Source organism: Berghia stephanieae, chromosome 1 (assembly GCF_034508935.2).
Source record: "Berghia stephanieae isolate SIO BIC M18660-M18661 chromosome 1, UCSD_Bste_1.3, whole genome shotgun sequence".
Lineage (NCBI taxonomy): Eukaryota > Metazoa > Mollusca > Gastropoda > Nudibranchia > Aeolidiidae > Berghia > Berghia stephanieae.
The window spans coordinates 77,278,211-77,300,931 of NC_088360.1; the positions used below are offsets into that span (position 1 = coordinate 77,278,211).

At 32.3% G+C, this 22,721-nt stretch overlaps 1 protein-coding gene across 7 annotated transcripts in view; it reads left to right on the top strand.

Moving 5' to 3' along the window:
* Positions 1 to 22,721, top strand: part of LOC144957693 (ryanodine receptor-like) — a 199,479-nt gene that overhangs the window by 120,569 nt on the left and 56,189 nt on the right. For all 7 annotated transcript variants that reach the window (XM_078889091.1, XM_078889068.1, XM_078889059.1 and 4 more), the window contains 24 exons: positions 408 to 463; positions 1,867 to 1,965; positions 2,451 to 2,549; positions 2,870 to 2,983; positions 3,620 to 3,776; positions 4,121 to 4,245; positions 4,828 to 4,976; positions 5,544 to 5,757; positions 6,849 to 6,978; positions 8,091 to 8,227; positions 8,603 to 8,705; positions 9,270 to 9,495; positions 9,860 to 10,122; positions 10,658 to 10,827; positions 11,105 to 11,325; positions 11,927 to 12,017; positions 12,256 to 12,396; positions 13,172 to 13,335; positions 13,655 to 13,733; positions 14,605 to 14,694; positions 15,720 to 15,857; positions 16,148 to 16,213; positions 18,843 to 18,918; positions 19,509 to 19,632. In XM_078889091.1, coding sequence (XP_078745217.1) covers positions 408 to 463; positions 1,867 to 1,965; positions 2,451 to 2,549; positions 2,870 to 2,983; positions 3,620 to 3,776; positions 4,121 to 4,245; positions 4,828 to 4,976; positions 5,544 to 5,757; positions 6,849 to 6,978; positions 8,091 to 8,227; positions 8,603 to 8,705; positions 9,270 to 9,495; positions 9,860 to 10,122; positions 10,658 to 10,827; positions 11,105 to 11,325; positions 11,927 to 12,017; positions 12,256 to 12,396; positions 13,172 to 13,335; positions 13,655 to 13,733; positions 14,605 to 14,694; positions 15,720 to 15,857; positions 16,148 to 16,213; positions 18,843 to 18,918; positions 19,509 to 19,632 — 3,232 coding nt within the window. The remainder of the gene's footprint in view (positions 1 to 407; positions 464 to 1,866; positions 1,966 to 2,450; positions 2,550 to 2,869; positions 2,984 to 3,619; positions 3,777 to 4,120; positions 4,246 to 4,827; positions 4,977 to 5,543; positions 5,758 to 6,848; positions 6,979 to 8,090; positions 8,228 to 8,602; positions 8,706 to 9,269; positions 9,496 to 9,859; positions 10,123 to 10,657; positions 10,828 to 11,104; positions 11,326 to 11,926; positions 12,018 to 12,255; positions 12,397 to 13,171; positions 13,336 to 13,654; positions 13,734 to 14,604; positions 14,695 to 15,719; positions 15,858 to 16,147; positions 16,214 to 18,842; positions 18,919 to 19,508; positions 19,633 to 22,721) is intronic.

Below are 22,721 nucleotides of genomic sequence, written 5' to 3' on the forward strand. Positions count from 1 at the left end.
AGGAATTTTATTTGATAATCGGCCTTCCGCAAAGTAATAAAAGGATCTTATTTTTCCACAATCTCTAGGATAGATGTCTCCTCTTAACCTTATTAATCATAACAAAAAAGATGGCATTGTCCTGAAATATGACAATTTAGGATTTTGTAATTGAGTTACTTTTATTTGTATTATATTTTAAAAAAGCATTTTCTTATGGGAAATATAAGAAACTTCTCTTCTTCATGATCGGCTCAATATGCCAATTGGAATAGATTTAAGTCACAATGAAATGCACAAATAAAATGTTAGTATACAAATCTTAGCATCATTCTTTTCCCCTTTTCGAAAAATTTGTCTTATACACTATATTTTCTCATCAAACAGTTTAAAACACGAGGCTCAATCTCTTTTTTTTTTCATTTCAGACGGTATTACCAAAGGTTTGCTCAAAATGGAATTAGAAGAGCCAGTTAAACTGGAAGTAAGAACTTTTCTGTTGAAGATAAAATAAAGCTTTTTTATTCGTTAATGCATGTCGGTGAGAATGATACAATTTAAATGAGCTGAAATAATTACAAATTTAAGGATTGATAAGTCGAGTGGTGAATATGAAGTAAACAGAAGTTTTATCCTATGAAACCACCTCTAAAGTGATTTATCAAAAGATTTATATCTCTATGTACTTCTAAATTATTAGTACAATTCCAACGACACTTAGTGACACATCTAACTCCTCCAACAACCCCCACCCCCACCTTCTCCTCTCAACACGATGTACATAAGAGGGGGATACGACTTACCTTTTATTTTTGGACAATTTTGTGGTTATTTGTACTAGGAGTCGTGTCTCGGTGTGTGCATGCGTGTATTTGTGAGTGTGTTTGTAACTGTGTGACAGAGTATTGTATTTATTGTTCCTTTTGTAATGGAAGGGTAAGTGTGTATAATCAATGATCTCGTTGGAATGATATAGTTATAGGTAAAATTACAAGAATAGTCATAGAGGGCGAGTTTTGGTGGGGTGGGGGGGGGGGAGGTGGCGGGGGGGGGGGGGCAGGAGGGGGGAAAGGCCCAGATGATGCTTTCATATTGATATCGTCATGACGCTTAAAACCATTTGTCAAAATTTAATCTATAGATGTTCTATTAGCTCCATAATCTGTGATATTATCTTTATCTATACCTGGGTTTCGAAAGTTTTTGAATTCCTGATTACTATAACGAAAACATTTCTTCCTTGATTGATTAATTACAATGTTTAGTTCACACTAAAGCATTTTAAATTCCATCTTGATATCAATTTCATATTTTTCTCTACAATATTTATTGTACTATTATTATATTTTTCATTTTTTCATTGCATATATTATGTATTGTAAAGCATTTCTAATTTCCTTGATTGAATAATACCTTACCTTATCATTATCCATCTATTTTTATGTATTCTCAGTTAAATGCAGAATGTTTCATTCCCCCTCCCTTGTTGATTGCATGAAACAAAATGTTTAATTCGTACAGGATAGGTAAAGGAACAATGAAAAAGTAGATCGAAGCTTCAATTTAATTAAGAAATCAAAATAATCTAATTGAAGCTTATATTATGCTTTTTTATTAGTTCTTTTTTACTTTTTCAAAATTTTACAATTTACAGTGCAAGTAATATATAGGCTCTCAGTATGTACTCGAACTTTACAATACCCGCCAAAGCACATTGCCAGCCACTCATTCACATGTGTGTAAAGTGCAAAAATGTATAATGTACCTTTTTCAATAACGCAAATTAAGCATGATAAAGGAAAGTTTATTGTCTTCTGTTTTATTCTTTAATTTGTTGTATTTGTTTATCTCAAAATAATCTTATTCTTGATTCCATTTTTGACACAGCTTTGTCGAATTCTGAAACACCTATGTGACCTTCAACTGCGCCACCGAGTGGAGTCTATCATTGCATTCTCTGATGACTTTGTTGGTGGTTGCCAAAATGTAAGGAAACGCTCTTTGATAATTCGTCTTTCACAACTGTGCAGACTTACATTAAAATTTGACTTAAAATCTGATGACGTATGTAAGATGATAGAAATAGTTTTTAGCACAAATGAGATAAATTCTGTCGGTTTAAATCTTAGGATAGCATTTATTTATGATTGTTATTACAAGGTCTGAGGTCTCATGAATTTTAAAACGTCTCCTTTAGTGTTTAAATTTATTTATTTATATGGAAATACGGGGTAATGTTTTATTCTAAGAGCAAACATCTAACCTTATGTAAAATCGCATATTTTCAATGTATTTTGTAAAGATATATATAAAATATTATCTCTTTGGAATAGAACAGAAATATAAATAGTTGGATAGGCAGCATGTGGCTAAAGTATCTTACAAATAACATCAAGACTAAAATGTCTTATGAAGCAGGCCATAATAGTTACCCGTTTCCTTTACATGGGCATGTTATTTTATCTTTAAAGGATCAGTTACGAAGATACAACGAAATCAAACAAACAGACATGCCTTCTGCCATGGCAGCCAAGAAGACAAAAGAATTCAGATGTCCTCCTAGAGAACAGGTATTTAGTTCTCATTAGCGCTGCTATAGATTCAATATGCATTTGAAGATTTAATATGTTAGACTGTTTAATCTCATCCAAAATGAATAAAGGATCTTCTTGCCATTCGTCTAAACGACTATTACAGTACAACATCTTCTTGTGCTTTGCACTTTAAAGATTCTCGATCATTTTTATCTTAAGCGTCCTAAGCTCTTAAAAGTTATGAATCTATTTAAAGTTGTTTTATTGTATTGGAACAAAATGAAAAATTATTCAAACTTTGCACTGACACAAATCAACAATATCAACACCATTATGACAATATTTTATTCTTTTAGATGAGAGCTCTACTTGCCTTCAAGAATGAAGATGAGGATGGTGGGGAGGCTAGTTCACCTTGTCCTGAGCATTATCGAGATTCCCTCAAACACTTCCATGGACAGATTTTGAAGGTAAGTTTAGGATCGTAGATCTAAACTATTTTCAAAGTATCTCTCGCTTAGGTCAGAATGTTTTCAGCTAATATGCTCGCGGATTATGAAATATAAGTTTGAAATTAGTTATAATATATCTTGAAGATAAAAATCTGGAAAGTGGTCTATATTTCAGCGACAGTTAAGGATGATGAAGAAAAAATTCAATAGGTTTCTCTAATGTACTCAGATATATACTTGGGTTTTTACGTATTTTGAAAGTTAAACTATAAAAAGTGAGATAAAAATATCAGTCTTCCTCAGATAGGAAGGAGATGCGTTTATAAAGGTACAAATATAGGGAAACCTACACGCACTAAATTTTATCAATGGTTGGGTAGCCTGTGTAAGTCTAGATTATTTCGATGATTTGTGCTGTTTCTTTTCATAGGTCTTGCCTGGCACTGAACGTCAGACTCTAGTCCGATTTGTATTATTTGTAAATTTTTGTGATTTGAAAAACAATATGTTCATTATTTTATACCTTTTTTGTTGTCTTTTTAGAATTCATTTTACTTATAATGATTTTCATAGAGTGTCTGATCGAAACAGCTTGCAGTATATGGAGTTGAAAAGTAAATAAATGATTTTTGCTTTTCCTATTTTTCTATCTAGCATTCCAAAATGCCAGAACTCCACGATGAAGCGATTTCACCCCAAGTGGAGCCAAATCAATCTGAGTCCCCATCTCTGAGCCAGAGACTAATGGCCCTGGTATCACGTGCTAAGAAGAAAGAACCAACATCAATCGTGTCACAAGAAACTCTACCAGGTGAGTAAAAATAATGGTGTGCATGTGTGTGTGTGTGTGTGTGTGTGTGTGTGTGTGTGTGAGTGTGTGTGTTTGTTTGTGTTTTTTGTTTGTGTGTGGTATATTTGTATGTGTCAGATAAAGTAGAGATAGAGAGAGGAGGAGGAGAAGGAGGAGGAGGAGGAGGAGGAGAAGGGAGAGAAAATGAGAGGAAGAGAGAGAGAGGGAGAGAGAGAGTGAGAGAGAGAGAGAGTGAGAGAGAGAGAGAGAGAGAGAGAGAGAGAGAGAGAGAGAGAGTTGAAGGTTTATTTTACACATAACTTCACAATCGTGGTATTTTTTTTAGCTATATGCTTTTTTTTCAGATTCCATGCAAAAGCTAATTAGCAGTACAGTTGTAAATTGGGCTGAAAACAGTTTCATATCAATGCAAGAATTGGTCCGAGAAATGTTCAGTCTTTTGCATAGACAGTACGATGGCATTGGAGAGGTGAGATTTATATCATTTCATAACCACAGACGTCTTTTACAGCATTGAGTTTATAGAAGACGCGTTGTTTATTATTATTATTATTATTATTATTATTATTATTATTATCATCATCATCATCATCATCATCATCATCATCATCATCATCATCATCATCATCATCATCATCATCATTATCATCATCATAATCATCGTCATTATAATCGTCATTATCATGCATCATCACGACCATCATCATAAATCCATCTGTTGTTTATTAATTCATCTACAGGGAAAAGTCCATGTTATGCCCTCAACTTTGAATGGGACATTACTTTCGTAGGGTTTTTACTTTCTCTTTTTCTTTCTTCAGTTTTCAGATGAAAGATCTGTACTTAAAGGGCTGTTTGTGTAATAATCAAAATAGATTTATTTTACAACAGCGTCATTATATTCTATATTCAAAGGATTGTGGAAGACTATCTTTTGGGTCTACCTGTGAAATTCAAATTAAGTGTGTATATTTCATATTTAAAAGCTATCAATGATTCATTTACTTACTTATTGAATGATCCATCACTTCTGTTGTATAAATTGATTTAGTTGATGGATGCCCTGGACAAAGCTTATGTAATCAGCAGCAAGAGCCACGAAGATATTAATGTGCTTCTTAGGTCTCTTGGCATCATCAGATCATTGCTACAAGTACAGGCTGGCCCAGAAGAGGAGGAACTTGTGAAAAACAGTCTCAAGTAAGTGCTAAATAAATGTGTTTGTAATACTGTGTCAGAGAGCCAAACACGTGATCCACTCAACTAAAGAAGTCTGCGTGATTTTTCGGAAATTAGCTTTATGAAATTAGGATAAATGGTTTGTTTGACTTTTTGGGGTTATTTTTAACACTACAATGTAACAAATATCTTAATCATACTTTATAAACGTTCAAACAACGAAAGCATTTAGGCCTTACATGTTCCACCCATATTATAATGTAAGTGTTACACTTTAAATTGAAATAAGATTTAAAATGAAAAACAATAGCACCTAATATTTTCTTTATCTTATTTACACAACTCAGTGAAAGTTTTGATTTATGATCAAGTTTTTAGATGGATATGAAATAACATAATACCTTTTTGGCGTGATTATTTGTTTAATTATAACTTTTAAAGTTATGTTTCTCACAGTATCAGTCACACTGGCCTATGTTTAGATATGAAGAAATGAATGAATGCATTATTAACAGTCAGTTGTGAAACAAAATCGATTTTTACTAATTATAATGTTTTTTTTTTTGTTTAAATTCATAACACACCAAGGGATCTGATGGACAACAAAGTGTTTTTCCAGCACCCTGATCTGATGCGATCGCTCTGTCTTCACGAAACAGTCATGCAACTCATGATTATCACCTTGAATAAGGCACAGCAACAACAACAGCAACAACAACAGCAACAGCAGCAAGCAACAGAAATGCCTCCGAGACAAGCTAGTCAGTCCACTACTATGGATAGTCTGACAGAACAAAACAAGGTAACGTTTTACTAGCATGATTTTTAAATCTTTTTTTAAAATGTATTTAACTCTTTTTTTAAAAAGGAGAATATAGTGCTGTTCTGTAATTTAGGCTTGTAAGCGAATGATATTAATTTTTGTTTCATTTTTCCAAAAAAAATCATAATTTTATATAAGTTATCTCTTTAAGATCTAAATTAATATTGTTTCTTTATGAATGCATATTTTACTTGATTTTATTTATCATTGTTTAAAGTTTTATGTAGATTGTGATTGTATTATTTATTTTAACTTATTTCCCCTCATAAATCTTTATTTCTGCTTACGAATTCAACCAAAGTCGTTTAATTACACATATTGTCCCTGATCTGACATCTGTAATAAGTAATGATAAATATATCGTTTGTTGTGGATATGCAGCTAACATAATTTATTGACCGTATTCATGAATAAATATACGATTTTAACAACATATGGATTAAACAAGATCATTCAGCCTGTGGATCAAATTCCATTTGTCTATTGGTCTGCCATAATGCAAGTTTGTTAGATATGGACATAACATTTTTAAAACTTACAGCAGGAAAAAATATAAATTCGTGTTTGTTTTTTTCCTATTACGCCATTACTCAATTACAATACTGTTTCCTTCTGTTTAGTTTATACAAGTGCCTCTTAAATCATTATTACTTTTATATTTGGTTTGTGAAATAACGTATGTTTAATTTAAATCATTAAAAACTGTGTAAGGCTGATACGGGAAAATAAAAATTCTGCTCAAGATGTAGACGTCTAGTCTATTTTAATAACAGTTGCAGGGATATAAATGGTTTATAAATAACGGAACTATGAAAACGATATTTGAGAAATAAATATCAATAAAAAAAGAAACAACCAAACCAAAAACATATGATATGAAAGTTTTGGGATTTGCCTTTCTCAACATGGACAACAATGAATTTGACAATCTGACAATAGATATGATGAATTTAAATTTCAAGATTGACCAAAACTCACTTAGTGATCACAAAAACAAGACATATATCTTAAAATCATAGAAAGATTTTAGTACATAAAACGGTGTGTAAATCGGGTTTCATTTTTTTCAGGATGCTGCAGCAGAAATGGTAGTGATGTGTTGTCGCTTTTTATGTTATTTTTGCCGTACAAGTAGACAGAACCAGGCAGCCATGTTTGAACACTTGAGCTATCTCTTAGACAACAGTAGCATGCTTCTTGGTGAGTTAACAGTTTCAGAAATGTATTTGTAGAACTTCAAAGTCACAAGGCTCAAGTAGCCAGAGTTGATCATGTTTTTTTTTTTGTTTAGTGGTTAGACAAAATTGCTTGCTACTCATTGGATTGGACATCAGTCCATCGCAAAGTATTTTTACAAATGGATGCTATACCAGTCGGGTCTTAGGTTCAACTCTGGGTACCATACCAGTCGGATCTTTGGTTCAACTCTCATCATGCTAAACGTTTTTATTCTCTATTGTATCTTATCACTTCTCTACTCATATCATTTCTTGTCATTTTCACTTAATATCGGAGCTCACTCAATGTCTTAATCATCTCATTGTTAAATGTTTGTTTTGAGAATAGAGCTCATAGCTTAAAAAGCTAGCTCGCCAATAAACGTTCGTGGTGTTTGTGTTTGTTGCCTTAAGAAGCTGCAAGAGGGACTCACAATACTGAATACTGAAACCACTATATTTGGAGTGATGAAGAGCGTCGATTGTAGAGTATCTCTTTCTTTTGCGACCACATGATGGGTACCGTACAAGTCGGGTCTCGGCCTCAACTCTCATCACTACTTTTTTTTATCCTTTATTATCTTCTCTACTTACATCGTTTTTTCTTTTTCTTTTTGTTATGTTTTGGTCAGATATATAAGACTCAGTTACCCAATCATTGTTAGTGGATGTAGGGTCAGATTAAAATATAAACTTCAGTTCAATCCTGGATCAAGCTTTTCCTTTTTTCTTATGATCTATCAATCACGACCCACTTAAATGTTTAAAAATAACATTTTGTTCTTACAATCAAATTATTCGAAAGGCAGCAACCCGTTTTAAAATCCATCCATGATAGTATTATATGGAATGCAACTTTTGATAATCTGATAATTTGATAAAAAAATTTTTTAAGTCCTCAAGTCTGACAGAAAGCCTCATTTTAACCTAAAAATGATTAAAGCAGTAAGGATTATAATATTTATCCCTCTAATGTTAAAAGTCACCTTTCATTGTTCTTTCCAAGTACAGTATATTCACTTGTGTTAAGTGTGGAACATTATTCAAGAGTTATTTACTTTCAAGTATGAATAACATTTCAACTGTATTTTACAGCCCGTCCGTCTTTAAGGGGTTCTTGTCCATTAGACGTTGCTTACTCATCTCTTATGGATAATAACGAATTGGCCCTGGCTCTCAGAGAGTCTCATCTTGAGAAAATTGCTGTCTACCTGTCTAGATGTGGTCTTCAGGTAAGAGTTGATGCTCTCTAAGAGTTTGTGCTTCGAATTCTTTCTTTGCTTACGTTTTATGGATCTAGTTGTTTTTATTTATTTTTTTGTATTAAGATTTTTGTTTGGTTTTAAAAAAATACCTTTTATAAATTAACTTTTCCTTTTTAATCCTTCATAATATGAGCAGTAATTGCAAATCTTTGTGAATTATACGACACAATGTTATTTGAATTAGCATTTGCCAGTTCTGAGTTTAAAATCAAAATATAAAGACTTTATTGAAACAGATTTAAAATATTACATTAGTTTATCCAATTGGAGAGAAAAATGTAAAATTCAAAGGCATCACTGTTACTTTACTTAGTAAAGTAGTTTCAATGATATTTATTTCAGGTCAACGCTGAACTGTTGGAGAAAGGCTACCCGGACATAGGGTGGGATCCAGTTGAAGGAGAGAGATTCCTGGATTTTCTGCGTTTCTGTGTCTGGAATAATGGTAATAATACTCAAAAGTGGAAATTTTATATTCGTCAGCATTAAATGCATGGAAATAAAGGAACGATATTCAAGAAAAGAAAGATTATCTCCGTTAAATTTGGAATCAGTGTTTTTTTAATATTTAAAAAGAATGCAAGAAAACAAATATGTATTTCATGGTAGGATAAAGTAAGTCTCACTTTCTATACTATTATTTCAATTGAGGAATTTTGTTGTAAATGCAAATAGTGAGTTTAATTGTTTCAATAACAGAGCATTGCAATCATATGGTTTCAATGATGATATAAATGTATTGTTTTTAAAACACGTTTTGCACATTATGATATAGTAAATTTAAGATATAATCCATTCGGTACTTTGCCACAGAAAGAAAGTCAAATTAAAATTTTACGAATCACATTCTGATTGCTTTTGCATACTTGATTTTTTTATATGAAGGTTATTTGTTATTATAAATAAATAAATGGTTATAAATATGTTATACATTTTTAGCCTCAATAATGGAAATTATAGCGGCGCCGTTAAAAGATTGCTAAGTTCCATTTTAATTTTTCCATTCCAGGCGAAACAGTAGAAGAAAATGCCAATTTGGTAGTACGGCTTCTCATCCGTCGACCCGAGTGCCTTGGTCCTGCCCTCAAAGGGGAAGGTGGTGGTCTACTTAAAGCCATGAAAGATGGAATCCGCATGTCAGAACAAATCACAGCTGCAAGAGATGCCAACTCAAGTAGTTTCCTCTTTGCTATGAACGATGATGATGACTCTGGTGGCAAGTATTTGATAAACAGGTTGGTCTTTCTATTATTATCTTATTGTTTTATAAAGATTCGGCATCAACTTTTAAAAGAAGAAAGAGGGGTGAATGTTTTGTTTTTCATCAAAAAAATTAAAGAGAGGCAAGTAATAATGGGAAAGATGAATATTTATGTCTTTGAAAGTGATTATGGAGAAGAAGCGATGCTACTTAATAAAACACAATATAATAAGATTTTATTGTTTGTGCTTAGGAATTAAAGAGCGCTTGTGATACGTGTAGACATCAAAACAAAGCAACTATAATAAATGTTCCATTAAAATCAAAATTAAAACGGAAAAAGGTGATCATCATATGACTCCACGACCAATTTTTTCCTTTCTCTTTTTCTCTATCAGCAAATACAATTTCAATACCCTGCCTCCCGTTGACGACGAGGACTACATTGACATAGGTGGCGCCATTCTAGAGTTTTACTCTAGTCTTGTTGATTTGCTGGGTAAATGTGCCCCAGATTCAGAGGCTATCAAGGCTGGTCGTAGTAACTCTTTGAGAGCCCGAGCCATTCTGAGAAGTTTGGTCTCAATGGAAGATTTGGAAGGAGTCCTCGGTCTACCATTCATTTTGCCAGTGGGACGAAATTTGGATGAAGATGAAGAAGGTAAGAAGTATGGGAGGATAGTGAACTGTCTTGTTTAATCAGAATTATATATTCCATAGATTTTGAAATGTAAAAATTTAGGAAGAAGTATCATCAGCGAAATGGAAACAGGATTAATTTTCTTTATCTTTAAAATGACAACGACACAAATTCTCTATCCTCTGATTATGACGTTAATCTAGTGGTACTGATAACTTTAGATTTCATCTAATATTAGATTTAAGTATCAAATATCTACTCAGTAGACTAAAGGAGGGGGGGTAGATGCGGAAAATAGAATTGTCTCATATTAACGTGATTATTCTGGATTCATTTTAGAACCTGCCACTACCTCTTATCTTTCTTTGAGAAGAGATTTTATGAAAATACTGCTTAGAAAATATTCTGATCTATCTGGCATTATTTCAAAGTTTCTTTAAGATCAGTGACCAAATGTCTGCAATGGTGATGATGATGATCATGATGATCATGATGATGATGATAGCCTGTAATGATCTTGTTATATTACAACATCCATCTTAAAACCAACCCACAGCTGCTGGTGCCATTGGAGATGGTTTGCCTCCTGGTCTCCTTCCAAGCCACAAGGCATCCATCGTCATGTTCCTGGACCGTGTTTATGGCATTGATGACCAAACAACATTCTACAGACTGCTGGATGACGCATTCCTTCCGGATCTCAGAGCTGCCACAACATTGGATATGGTGAGTGTTGGTATATTTCAAAACAACAAACATCTTAAAATGTAAGGGAATAAACATCTTAATAGAAGGAGTAGCGAAGTGTGTCACAACCCTCTGTTATATAGAATTCCAGCTGCAACAGAAGTCAACAGTGTTAATATGTTGGTGTATCAATCAGATGTACATAAAGTAGTATTAGATAGAGTGATTTTTTTCTCTGATAATACTATGGTTTTTAATTCCTACCATTGTATATATACGATCATTACCAACCACATTATATGTTTTTCAACTCAAGGCCCCATCCTCTGAAAGTGACATGGCATTGGCTCTTAACCGATATCTGTGCACATCCGTCCTGCCCCTGCTGATGAAACACAGCCATTATTTCCGGGAATCCGAGCACGCCTCGGTTCTCCTGGAGACAATGCTGCAGACATGTTATAGGCTGTCCAAATGCAGAACTCTCACCAAGGGGCAACAGGAAATTACATCTGATTTCCTTGTAGCATTCACACAGTGAGTTATAGATTTGATGCTCTGTATATATATTTATTCAAAACAGTCAATGTTCTAATTTATAACATGTCATTTCTTCATAATTGCAGTTTATTATTTCAAGATTCAGATAGCGTTCCAGTAATCGATGCACACCTTTTTCTTTTCTAATACATGGATTTCTGAAGTAATATATTGAAATTAAATCCTTAAAAACAGGCATAAATATATTTTTCTGATGCTCTTTGATGTTATTTCGCAACAAGAGTTTATTAGTGTTTTGTTGGGGGTTTTATTTTTGGAGGAGGGTATTTTTGGGGTTTTTCTTTTTTTCATTTTAGGTTAAAGGAAAAGTCTAGATTATGACATTTGCTTAAATTTAAATCAAATAGTTTATTAATCTGTACTAAATGTACTAAATCAGTTACTTGCAAGAGGCAATCTTGTCAAGCACAAAAAATACCTTAAAGGAATCACAAGAAATCAGCATCAATTCAAACGCTTTTATAAAACGAACAAACCAAATGGAAAGATAAAAACAAAACAAAAGGAACCCAATAACATAAGAAGCAGATAAAAAAACAACAAATATTATGTCAATTGCCATATCAATTTTCCTCAGAGAGCTTCGTCTTCCTTTGATGACCAATCTGCTGAGAAAACTGACCATCGACATTCCAGCCCTTTCTGAACATGCAGTTGTTCCCCTGAGAGTAATTATTCTTTTTTATCATTGTTATTTCGTAATTAGATTCAACCTCGATTTGTTACACATTTTACATGATTTTTTTAAACTAAAAAAACCATAATGCTCATCATTTTATTCCCAGCATTTTCATATCTATTTTACTTTTCATGTTATTTCGTTTGTCACTTGATCGATTGTGCTGACAACGACATACAATTAGCATTTTGAAATGTTAAATTTATCACAATCTTGTGTCTTTGAAGGTTCTGACGTCCCATTATGAGAGGAGTGGAACATATTACGGAAGTGGGATTGGAAGAGGTTCATCTGCAGTTGCCAGCGAAGAGGAGAAGAGATTAACTATGATGCTCTTCTCTGGAATATTTGACTCTCTTGCTAAAAGGGTAAGAAAGACACACCGAGTAAGATAAATACCATAAATTTGCCGCAACGCAGCAGTCGAAGAAGAAAAACCACAAAAAAACTGGAAATATATATGAATTTGTTTATTTAATTTGAATCAAGCTCTAAAATGTTTCTAACAATTGAAATATAGAACTGAGATCAAGTTTTATTATGGTGAAAATAATAGATGGTTTAATTAAATTTCTTAATTTTTATGTTTATCAAGGATTGGCTGTAATTCATGAAATAAGACTTCGGTTCATATATCACTGAGATTTCTTCTTTTTTAAACACGAGATAGTCAAAACTGAACCTAAATCATTACTTAAACGAAGCAAAGTATGCAAAAGGTTTGAAATAGAATTAAAATAGAAAATTTATCATTTGTTGTTGTTATTATTGTTATTATTATTATTATTATTATAATTATTATTATTATTATTATTATTATTATTATTATTATATTATTATTATTATTATTATTATTATTATTATTATTATTATTGATGTTATTATTATTGTTATTATTATTATTATTATTATTATTATTATTATTATTATTATTATGTTATTATTATTATTATTATTATTATTATTATTATTATTATTATTATTATTATTATTGTTATTATTATTATTATTATTGTTATTATTATTATTAGGTAAATAGATAATGAACATGGATTAAAGACGTCCCGTTCCCTTCAGTATTTATTCATACCGAAGTTGGATTCTTTTTAATTCTGTCTTACTTTTGATCTTTGTTTGAATTAGGCATATGATCCTGAGCTGTTCTCCAAAGCCCTTCCATGCCTATCAGCGATTGGTTGTGCATTGTCCCCTGACTACACTCTCAGTCACCATGACGATAGCTGGTTGAGACAGACGTCAATGGATCTAGATGGAAACTACAATCCTAAACCTGTGGACACATCAAGGTATATATTTTTTTCAATTGACCTTTACTATCTAAATGCGTTAACTGGTTGATCCATTTTTTTTAATAAATTGATTTAACTTGATTTTACAGTTTTTCAAATTATAAATACAGTTAATTCATATGTTAAGATGTGTTTCTGCACGAGTAGATTTGTGTGTTTTAAAAGATATAAATGCTGTTATTACATTACTGTTATATCTGTTGAATTAACTCGGACGGCAATGAAGTTTGCTACAATATTGAGTACATTATGCTAATAAAATTAGTTTGCAATTTTATCTGTTTGTGATTAATTTATATTATTTTCTTTTTTTCAGAATTTCTCTCAGTCAACCACTGGAACAGGCTGTTATGAAGTTTTCTGAGCATTACCATGACTGCTGGGCTATGAAAAAGGTAAATAGCACTATAATTAATCATTATAAAGTTATAAAGGATTGAATCTTAAATTAGAATCAGCTATTGTCATTGTTATGCATTTATTTAGCATTGAGAAATGTCTTCACTAATTTCTCTTCTTCTTCATCTTCATCTTCATCATTCTTCTTCTTCTTCTTCTTCTTCTTCTTCTTCTTCTTCTTCTTCTTCTTCTTCTTCTTCTTCTTCTTCTTCTTCTTCTTCTTCTTCTTCTCTTTCTTCTTCTTCATCATCATCTCTTCTTCTTCTTCTTCTTCTTCTTCTTCTTCTTCTTCTTCTTCTTCTTCTTCTTCTTCTTCTTCTTCTTCTTCTTCTATTTCTTCTTCTTCTTCTTCGTCTTCTTCTTCCAAATCCTCTGAGCTCTATTTTTGTAAGTGACACAAAAACGATGACAAAGACTTAAGTGCTGCATAGGGGTTTTGAATTTGTCTACATTCGTTATTTAATATCTGGTGATAATTGATTTTGCATACAGATAGCAGATGGAAAACAGCTTGTCGGTAGCTCCTCGATTTTAAGATTAATATTTTTAAAATTTCAGTTATTCCTTATTCTTACTTTTTTTTTGGTTTTCGTTGAACCTTGTCGAAAAACATCTCTGGTAGTGTAAAAAAGAGGCGAGGCTATAACTTGTCTTTTCCATGTACTATGTCATATGTATTATCACTGACGTATTCTTTTTTATAATCACATATTTTCACAATCATAAAACTCTACTGTCACTATTTGAGTTAATAATTTATTGCCGCCACACCATATGAAGTCTTTCCCTTTTATTCAAAATACGTTCTTCCAAATGAAGATCGTGCAGAACATTCTGTCATGATATTGTTATAATGTTGTTGTTCAGATCGAAGAAGGATGGCAATTTGGCACCAATTATGACGACGACAGAAAGACTCACCCATTGTTGAAACCACACCATCTTCTTGATAATGAGGTAATAAACGTGTTAGAGTTAACTTAGTTAAGATGATTGATATTAAACTGCGCAGACAATTACTTTGTGTTATACACATTCTGCTCCAATTATGACTAATCAATTCACTTGAATTGAGTTATATAATTTACACCAACATACCTACAAATATTGCATCAATGGTTTATTGCGAGTTAAAGAAACAAAATTTGTCTATGATGTTTTTTTAAAATCTTAGTCAATATTGAAACAATGACAGCAAACATCTTCGGCTGAACAAAAAGAAAGGGGTCAAATACTGTCTAGATTGACTAAGAAAGATTTTTTTACACAGAGAATGTTGAAAAAAAATTCTGGGTTGAGGACACGTCACCACATGTCATGAAAGAGTGGTCATTCTCTAGGACAAAATCGCACAGCAGTAATGTGTTTGCTTTGTACCCAATATGTACCGAGCTCAATTCTCCTGCAGCGCGCTGTGACCTTGAGCATGTCGCCTTGTTTTACCTCACTTTGGGGCACTGCACTGCGGCTGACACATGATTTTTTTCTATTTTACCCTTGGAATGGAACCCAAAGAAAAACAATCCCATCCCTTGGGGATGAATAGAGGGAAATTTTATTCCTTTGTTAATGTTGTTGTTGTTGTTGTTCGTGTTATACTCCTATTATGAGAGATGATATTCCTTTACTTGTAAATCCTCTTTCAACTAGAGATCCTAAAACTTATTCAGTTCCATTTGTTAAGTTAATTTATTTTATGTTGTAATTAATTATACTAATATATTTGTATCTTTTTGCAATCATCTGAATGATTCACGATATATTATCTCAGGCTAAGCCAGAGAGTTACATTTCTTCTATTATCTGTTGTACTCTCTGATGTAACTTTATTTTCTACCTGTTTGTCCAATGCACTTATATGTCTCAAAAGATTAAAATCTCAAAACAAGCTCTTTACATTTTTAATCCTACAAATTCGTTTTTAAGTTACAAAAATGCTTTAAAAACGAGAGGATAACTCTTTCATTACTTTTTTCCTACAGGCCAAACTACGCTACATGGGCCCAGCAAGAGAAACCCTCAAAGCCATGCTCGCTTGGAGATGGTCACTGGACTTGGACCAAAACCGGTTCTCCTCCAATCGTGACAGTATTAAGCGGAGAGCATCTAAGGCAAACGCAGTGAGTAGTTAATATAATGGGTCTTTGATATCACCAAGGTATCTCTGTCCTCCCAGTATGGGTTGGGGTTGTTACAATTTTTAATCTGGTGGAAAGCACACATTAGTAGACTAGCAAATTTAGAAAGCAAGGACTTGTCATTACCAGTAACAACAATTAAAGCGTTATTTTAGTTTATTCATTCATTGCTATATATTTTATATTTAGAATTTTTGTAGTGATGTATTTTTATGCAATTTGAGCTTATATTTTTTCTGAATGCCTCACATTTCCTTGTCTTTTTTAAACAGTATGACCACGGATATAGTCCTCGACCATATGATCTGAGAAATGTGAATCTCCCCCGTGAAATATTGGTGAGTGTTGAAAACTAGCCACACCCATTTGGACTTAAAAGTTATATCCATTACAACAACTTCAATAAATGTACCCAGACCGCATTCCGCTCTTTACTTTAAGGCAACTACCAGTCTCTACGTCTGCTGATTTGTGGTCTAGTCGTAGGAAACTCGTCCTCTGAAGTCTAGGTCAAAAGATCAAATCTTGTTGGCGATGCAAAGTTGAGTACTTGGACAAAGCTTTTTACTCACATTTTCTGGGTTTTAATAGCTGCAATTAATCATACTGATTGCATGCCTTGTCCTACATGCTCAGTTGTTGGCTTGAGAGCCAATGTAAAGCGCTTTATGCATATATTGTGGATATTCTGTGATATTAAAGCGCACATTTCTATATTGCATTATGCGCATGAGCATTGAAAACATTTAAAATACTCCATATCAATGTAATTATTATACTAATAATAATAATAATAATAATAATAATAATAATAATATATTATTATTATTATTTATTATTATTATTATTATTATTATTATTATTATTATTATTATTATTATTATTATTTATTATTATTATTATTATTATTATTATTATTATTATTTATTATTATATTATTATTATTATTATTATTATTATTATTATTATTATTATTACCGTCATCATTATTATCGTTATTAATCATTGGGGGCGAAGTGGCCGAGTTGTTAAGGCATTGCACTGTGACCCGGAAGGTCCCGAATTCGAGCCCCGCTTCAGGCACTTTCGTTTTTTTTTCCTTGAGCAAGATTAATAATCCCCAATTTACTCATTTGGACAACATGGGTGATTCTTGTTGACATCAGACATCTTGTTTGATAAATTATTTATATTCCTTCGTGGAATGCCTAGGCGACGATGTCATATGATGTCGTGGTGGAAGGGCATAATAATAATAATAATAATAATAATAATAATAATAATAATAATAATAATAATAATAATATAATAATAATAATAATAATAATAATAATAATAATAATAATAATAATAATAATAATAATAAAAATTTTAAAATATTATTATTATTATATATATTATTATTATTATTATTATTATTATTATTATTATTATTATTATTATTATTATTATTATTATCATTATTATTATTTTTATTATTATTAGAAGTAGTAGTAGTAGTAGTAGTAGTAGTAGTAGTAGTAGTAGTAGTAGTAGTAGTAGTAGTAGTAGCAGTAGCAGTAGTAGTAGTAGTAAAAACTTTGAACTTTTATATAGCGCAATATCCTCTAAACGTGCTCAACAGCAACATTTAACATGTAACACGGGACATGACGCCTGTTAGGCGATATTATGATTTGTTTTTCGGACAGAGACAACGCTGTTAACGGGCAGGTACTCATTTTACACCTGAGTACGATGAGAGAATATGAGTAAAGAGCCTTCTCCAAGGACTCAACTATGCACTGAGCGAGACTCGAACCCTGGACCTTCCGATTCGAAAGCGAGTGTCATACCACTAGACCATACAGCCGCAGTAGTAGTAGTAGTAGTAGTAGTAGTAGTAGTAGTAGTAGTAGTAGTAGTAGTAGGGGTAGTAATAGTAGTAGTAGTAGTAGTAGTAGTAGTAGTAGTAGTAGTGTAGTAGTAGTAGTAGTAGTAGTATAGTAGTAGTAGTAGTAGTAGTAGTAGTAGTAGTAGTAGTAGTAGTAGTAGTAGTAGTAGTAGTAGTAGTAGTAGTAGTAGTAGTAGTAGTAGTAGTATTGAGGATAATGATTTACAAAGTTTATTATGAGTATTGAACATTGAACAAAAAGGTGCTGTTGTTTCTTTAAAAAAAAGAAAAAAAAAACAAGAAAAAAAAACAAAAAACAAATTATATATATATATATATATATATATATATATATATATATATATATATATATATATATATATATATATATATATATATATATATATATATATAGAGAGAGAGAGAGAGAGAGAGAGAGAGAGAGAGAGAGAGAGAGAAAAGGGCGATAGCAAAGCATACACAATTTTCATTATTATTTAACATCATAAACATTGTTCAAAATATAGATATCGGAACTGTTCGGGCATCAAACCAAGTCAGGTGTTTGTATTTTGGGTCAGAATTCTTTATATTATGCGTTCAAAGCTAGAAATTTTGCAAAAGTATTTTTAACGATACTAGCATGCAATTCCGAATGTCATTTAAAAATGCCGTCACTCATATTTTACAGGATGTGTTATAGAATATCCTTTGCGATTTCTATATTTTGCTGTCTTATGATCTTAGTTCTGTTAGTTTATAGAAGGAACAAAGTTGAAGTCACTCAGCTCTTTGTTATTATTTTAGACAACCTGTTAGGGATTAGATTTCACTAAATTATATGAATCAGACTTTTAACATTTTTGTGCGTTTGTATGTTTAATATACTGGCAGATGTGAGTATTTTACCCAAACGCATAGCGTCAATAGATAACATTTGTACTGTTCAAAAATGTGTTAAGGAATCATTATTTTCCTATAGACTTTTCAAGTAACCATATCCAGACTTCTGATATTATTTATAAATGAAATATTTATTTTGTGTGAAACTTGATGTTTTGTGTAATTTTGAATTTATCCTTTTTTCACCCAAGACTATAACAGAACGCTTGTCAGAAAACGCCCATGACCTTTGGGCTCTCAGAAAGAGAGAGGAACTAGAATCTATAGGTATGGAAGTTACCACATTTACTTAGGAGATATATATTTTAGACTTATTTGGCTTAATTCTTTTTGGTACGTGGTGGGATATATGTCTGAAATTGTACTCTTTTACCGTACCCATATCTTAGATCATGCATCTTCTGTTGAAGGAGCCACAGCAATCCTGCTTCTCTACCTTTTAATCATCTCCATGTCCCTTCTCACATCTCTTCCGCCCTATGGTTTTTAATCCAGAGCCTGTGTAGTCATATTTGAAGGACCCCTCTTTCAGTGTGTGTGATTAATTCTGCGTTTATATTGGATATGCATGTCTTAGATTCTTTTTTTTTTGTATCTATTTTAGCGTTATTTTTATATTTAAAGACACAACAGCAAACATTTTATTAAGTGTTTTAAGTTAATAAAACAAATATTTATGACATTTTAGCAAATTTAAGAGATACGCTTCTACAATGACTCTACGTTTTAAGACGTAAAAATAAACAAAACTAGGATAAGATACAATTTACTTGTTCCTATCTTAAGTTTGTCTTTTTATCCCCTTTTGCTTTCAAAATTTCTCATCTTTCCATATCATTATTTAACATCATTTATAGGAGGCGGTGTGCATCCCCAAATGGTCCCCTATGACATTTTGACTGACAAGGAAAAACGGAAGAATAGGGAGCATGCTCAAGAACTGCTCAAATTCCTTCAGTTTTTGGGATTCCGCATCACAAGGTAAATTGTCCAATACATAGAAATTCCTTGAAAACGTTCAAAATCAAAATTATTTGAGATACAATAACAAGTAGCAAAAGATTGATATGGACTGAAGGATTTAGCTTGTTAGAAAAATGTATAGTGCGCCTGTATTTGCTTATGAAATCATCCCGTGTTCCTCTTACATTGTAACATTACTAACTTAACAAATTTTACTTTGGTTTTACAGTTAGTCAGAGATTTATGGAAACAAATTACTAACTGGATATTAGAAACTGACTGACACACTCGAAGTAACACACACAATCACAGCAATTGTCCATAGAGACAGCGCAGCCATATTCGTTCATTTATTTACAGTTACTACTTCACATTAATTGTCCAAGATATAAAAATTATATTTTTACATAGGAAAAATTCCTATGTCATTTAGGCTTGAAACTCATAGATTATTTAACCCTATTTCCATGGCTAATTTATCATTTTAAAGCTTAGCAATCTATATTTAGTCATCAACATTTATTATATCACTTGTTACTTGTGTATAACTAAGCTTTTGTAGTATAAAGGAACTAACATTTCTTATTGAATTAACATTTTTGAGTTAGATTTCTATAATCTGTGATGAATAACGTTAATTTTACCGAACTTAACGCATTAATTTAGATTTATTGAAGCATATGGCGCTTTATTTTTTATAACCACACACCTTTCTTAAGACTGTCTTGAAAAAGAATAAATTCTAGCCCCTCTAGTGATTGTGGTAATATCCCTTTTGTTTTACCTAACATTGTTGCCATGGACTGCGAGTGAGTGGATTCTTTACACGCCACTGGCACACTGCTCTCTCTCTCTCTCTCTCTCTCTCTCTCTCTCTCTCTCTCTCTATCTATCTATATATCTATCTATCTATCTATTTATTTTTTTTGCTTCATTTGTTTTTCACTTTCTCAACCCTTATTAGCATCATTACTCTATGAATCTGCTTTATAATATCCATAGAAATCATGTTTCCCCACATTTTGTTTTAGTGTACCTGTATCAAGTATTACTTTTTTCCTTAATAGCTATCCACATCACATTTGGCATGCATTTGTATGAAAAATCAAAATGACTGCATGCAAAACCACTTGTGTATTCAGCTGTTTGGAAACTAAAAAAATCACAAAATATACGGCAATGTGATGTATAATGTATTAAAGAAAAAATCCCAATACAAAATGGAGGCATAACAGCGCACTTCACAATTCTACATTTACTACATTTAAGCTTGAGGTTTCATGACACCACAATTTTGTTTGATATAGTAGAAGTCACAGTTAGGCACCCTTTAGTAACAAGCAAGGTATATGTCATTGCTTATGGTCTGGTACTCATTTAAAAAAATTACCCCCCTCTCTCTCCCGTCTTTTATTTGCACTCGGGTGAAGTGGTGTAATTTGTGTAAAATGTCCAAGTCACATACACAGTGCCAGGGCCATAGATCGCTATCATTACCAACTTCCATATTTTGTTCGACAAGATGTGATACTGATTCTGTCAAATACGCCGCCTATAGTGGAGAGATATTCATTGATAACTCACAACATTACTTCTTTTGTTTTTTTCAGTGTGCGTTAGAAACTGCCACTGTCTCCTTTCTAATAAATTTCGATTGTTGTCTGGTTCTCCTTTAGTTGTGTTTCTTTTCTTCTTATTTCCATTTTATACATCAATGACACGATTTGCTTAGAAATTAAAATAGTGTGAAATATAAGATTGTTGTTATTATTTTTAGACCGCCAGTTGGGTGATAAGTTCTCACTAAATTTTATCAATTAGATATAAACGTTTAAGATTACTCATAGATTTGTGTGTGGTACGTTTCATCTGGTGGACAGATGTTGTGAGTGTTTTACTTAAATATATAGCAGTAATAGACTGGAGGCAGTGGAAATGTGGTTTTACAGAAGAATGATGAGGGTGTCATGGATGGAAAGGAAAAGAAATGAAGAAATTTTAGAAATGGCAAACAGAAAAAGATCACTGATAACAAAAATCATCAAACGCCAAATGGAATTTTTAGGACACATTATCCGCCACCCTGGTTTGGAAATACTCGCCTTGACTGGAAAGATGAATGGAAAAAGAATAAGAGGAAGACAAAGAATAACGTATTTGAAAGGGATAAGAACTTGGACAGATGAAGCTGAGAAAGGTGGCGCTGCTTTAATAGAATTGGCAAGAGATAGATCAGCTTGGCGGAAGATGACCTCCGACGTCTGCTTCAGATATGGAACTACATGAGATGATATAGCAGTAATATGACAATTAAACATTTTGAATCAGGTGATCAGGAGGTCTGAAGTTCGATCACTAAATGAGGACTGTTTTGGGGGGGGGGGGGTGATTTAATTTTGTACCTATTTTGCTTTGGCACAAAATAACTCACACGTATTACATCTTCAAAATGAAGCCCAGGTAAGGTGGTCAATTTTTATGATGAAATATTTAGAAAGCAAATGAAAATCAGTTTAATGTCCCTTTTTTGCCTGGGTAACTTTCTCTTTCGATTTCCCAAAAGTAAAGGCGATGTGGCTAGGAAATTGTTATCTATCCTCAGCTAGACCCTTTGACTTCAAGCATTGTTAAGAGAAAGATCGCTGTCCTTTACTTTGGTAAAATAGTTATGATCTGGAGAGAATTTTTATTTTAAGATTAAGATGGAAAGGAAATTATTGTTATTGGGCACAGTTGGGAAAATGTGATAATGAAAATCATACAGGACTAAATTTTGCAACTTAAATTGGTTCCTTATTTTCATTTCCATTTTCTTATAATTTCTGTTTCCTTAATAAATTGCTATCAAAGTTTAGAATTTACTTGTGTACATAAACCCAAAACTTCATTTATTCTTTAGTGCATTCCATCTTTGACGATATCCATTTTCATTTATCTTACTTTGTACTTCTCTACAACTATATGTATCTTTTCTAGATGTCAGTTGGCCTATTCCTCGTTGCATGCGGCATTATAATAAAATATAAGTTAATGAAGCGTGAAATTTAAAGGAAATAGATAATAAATTGATTACAGATTTGGGTCTTAACACTTGTGGGATGCTTGGT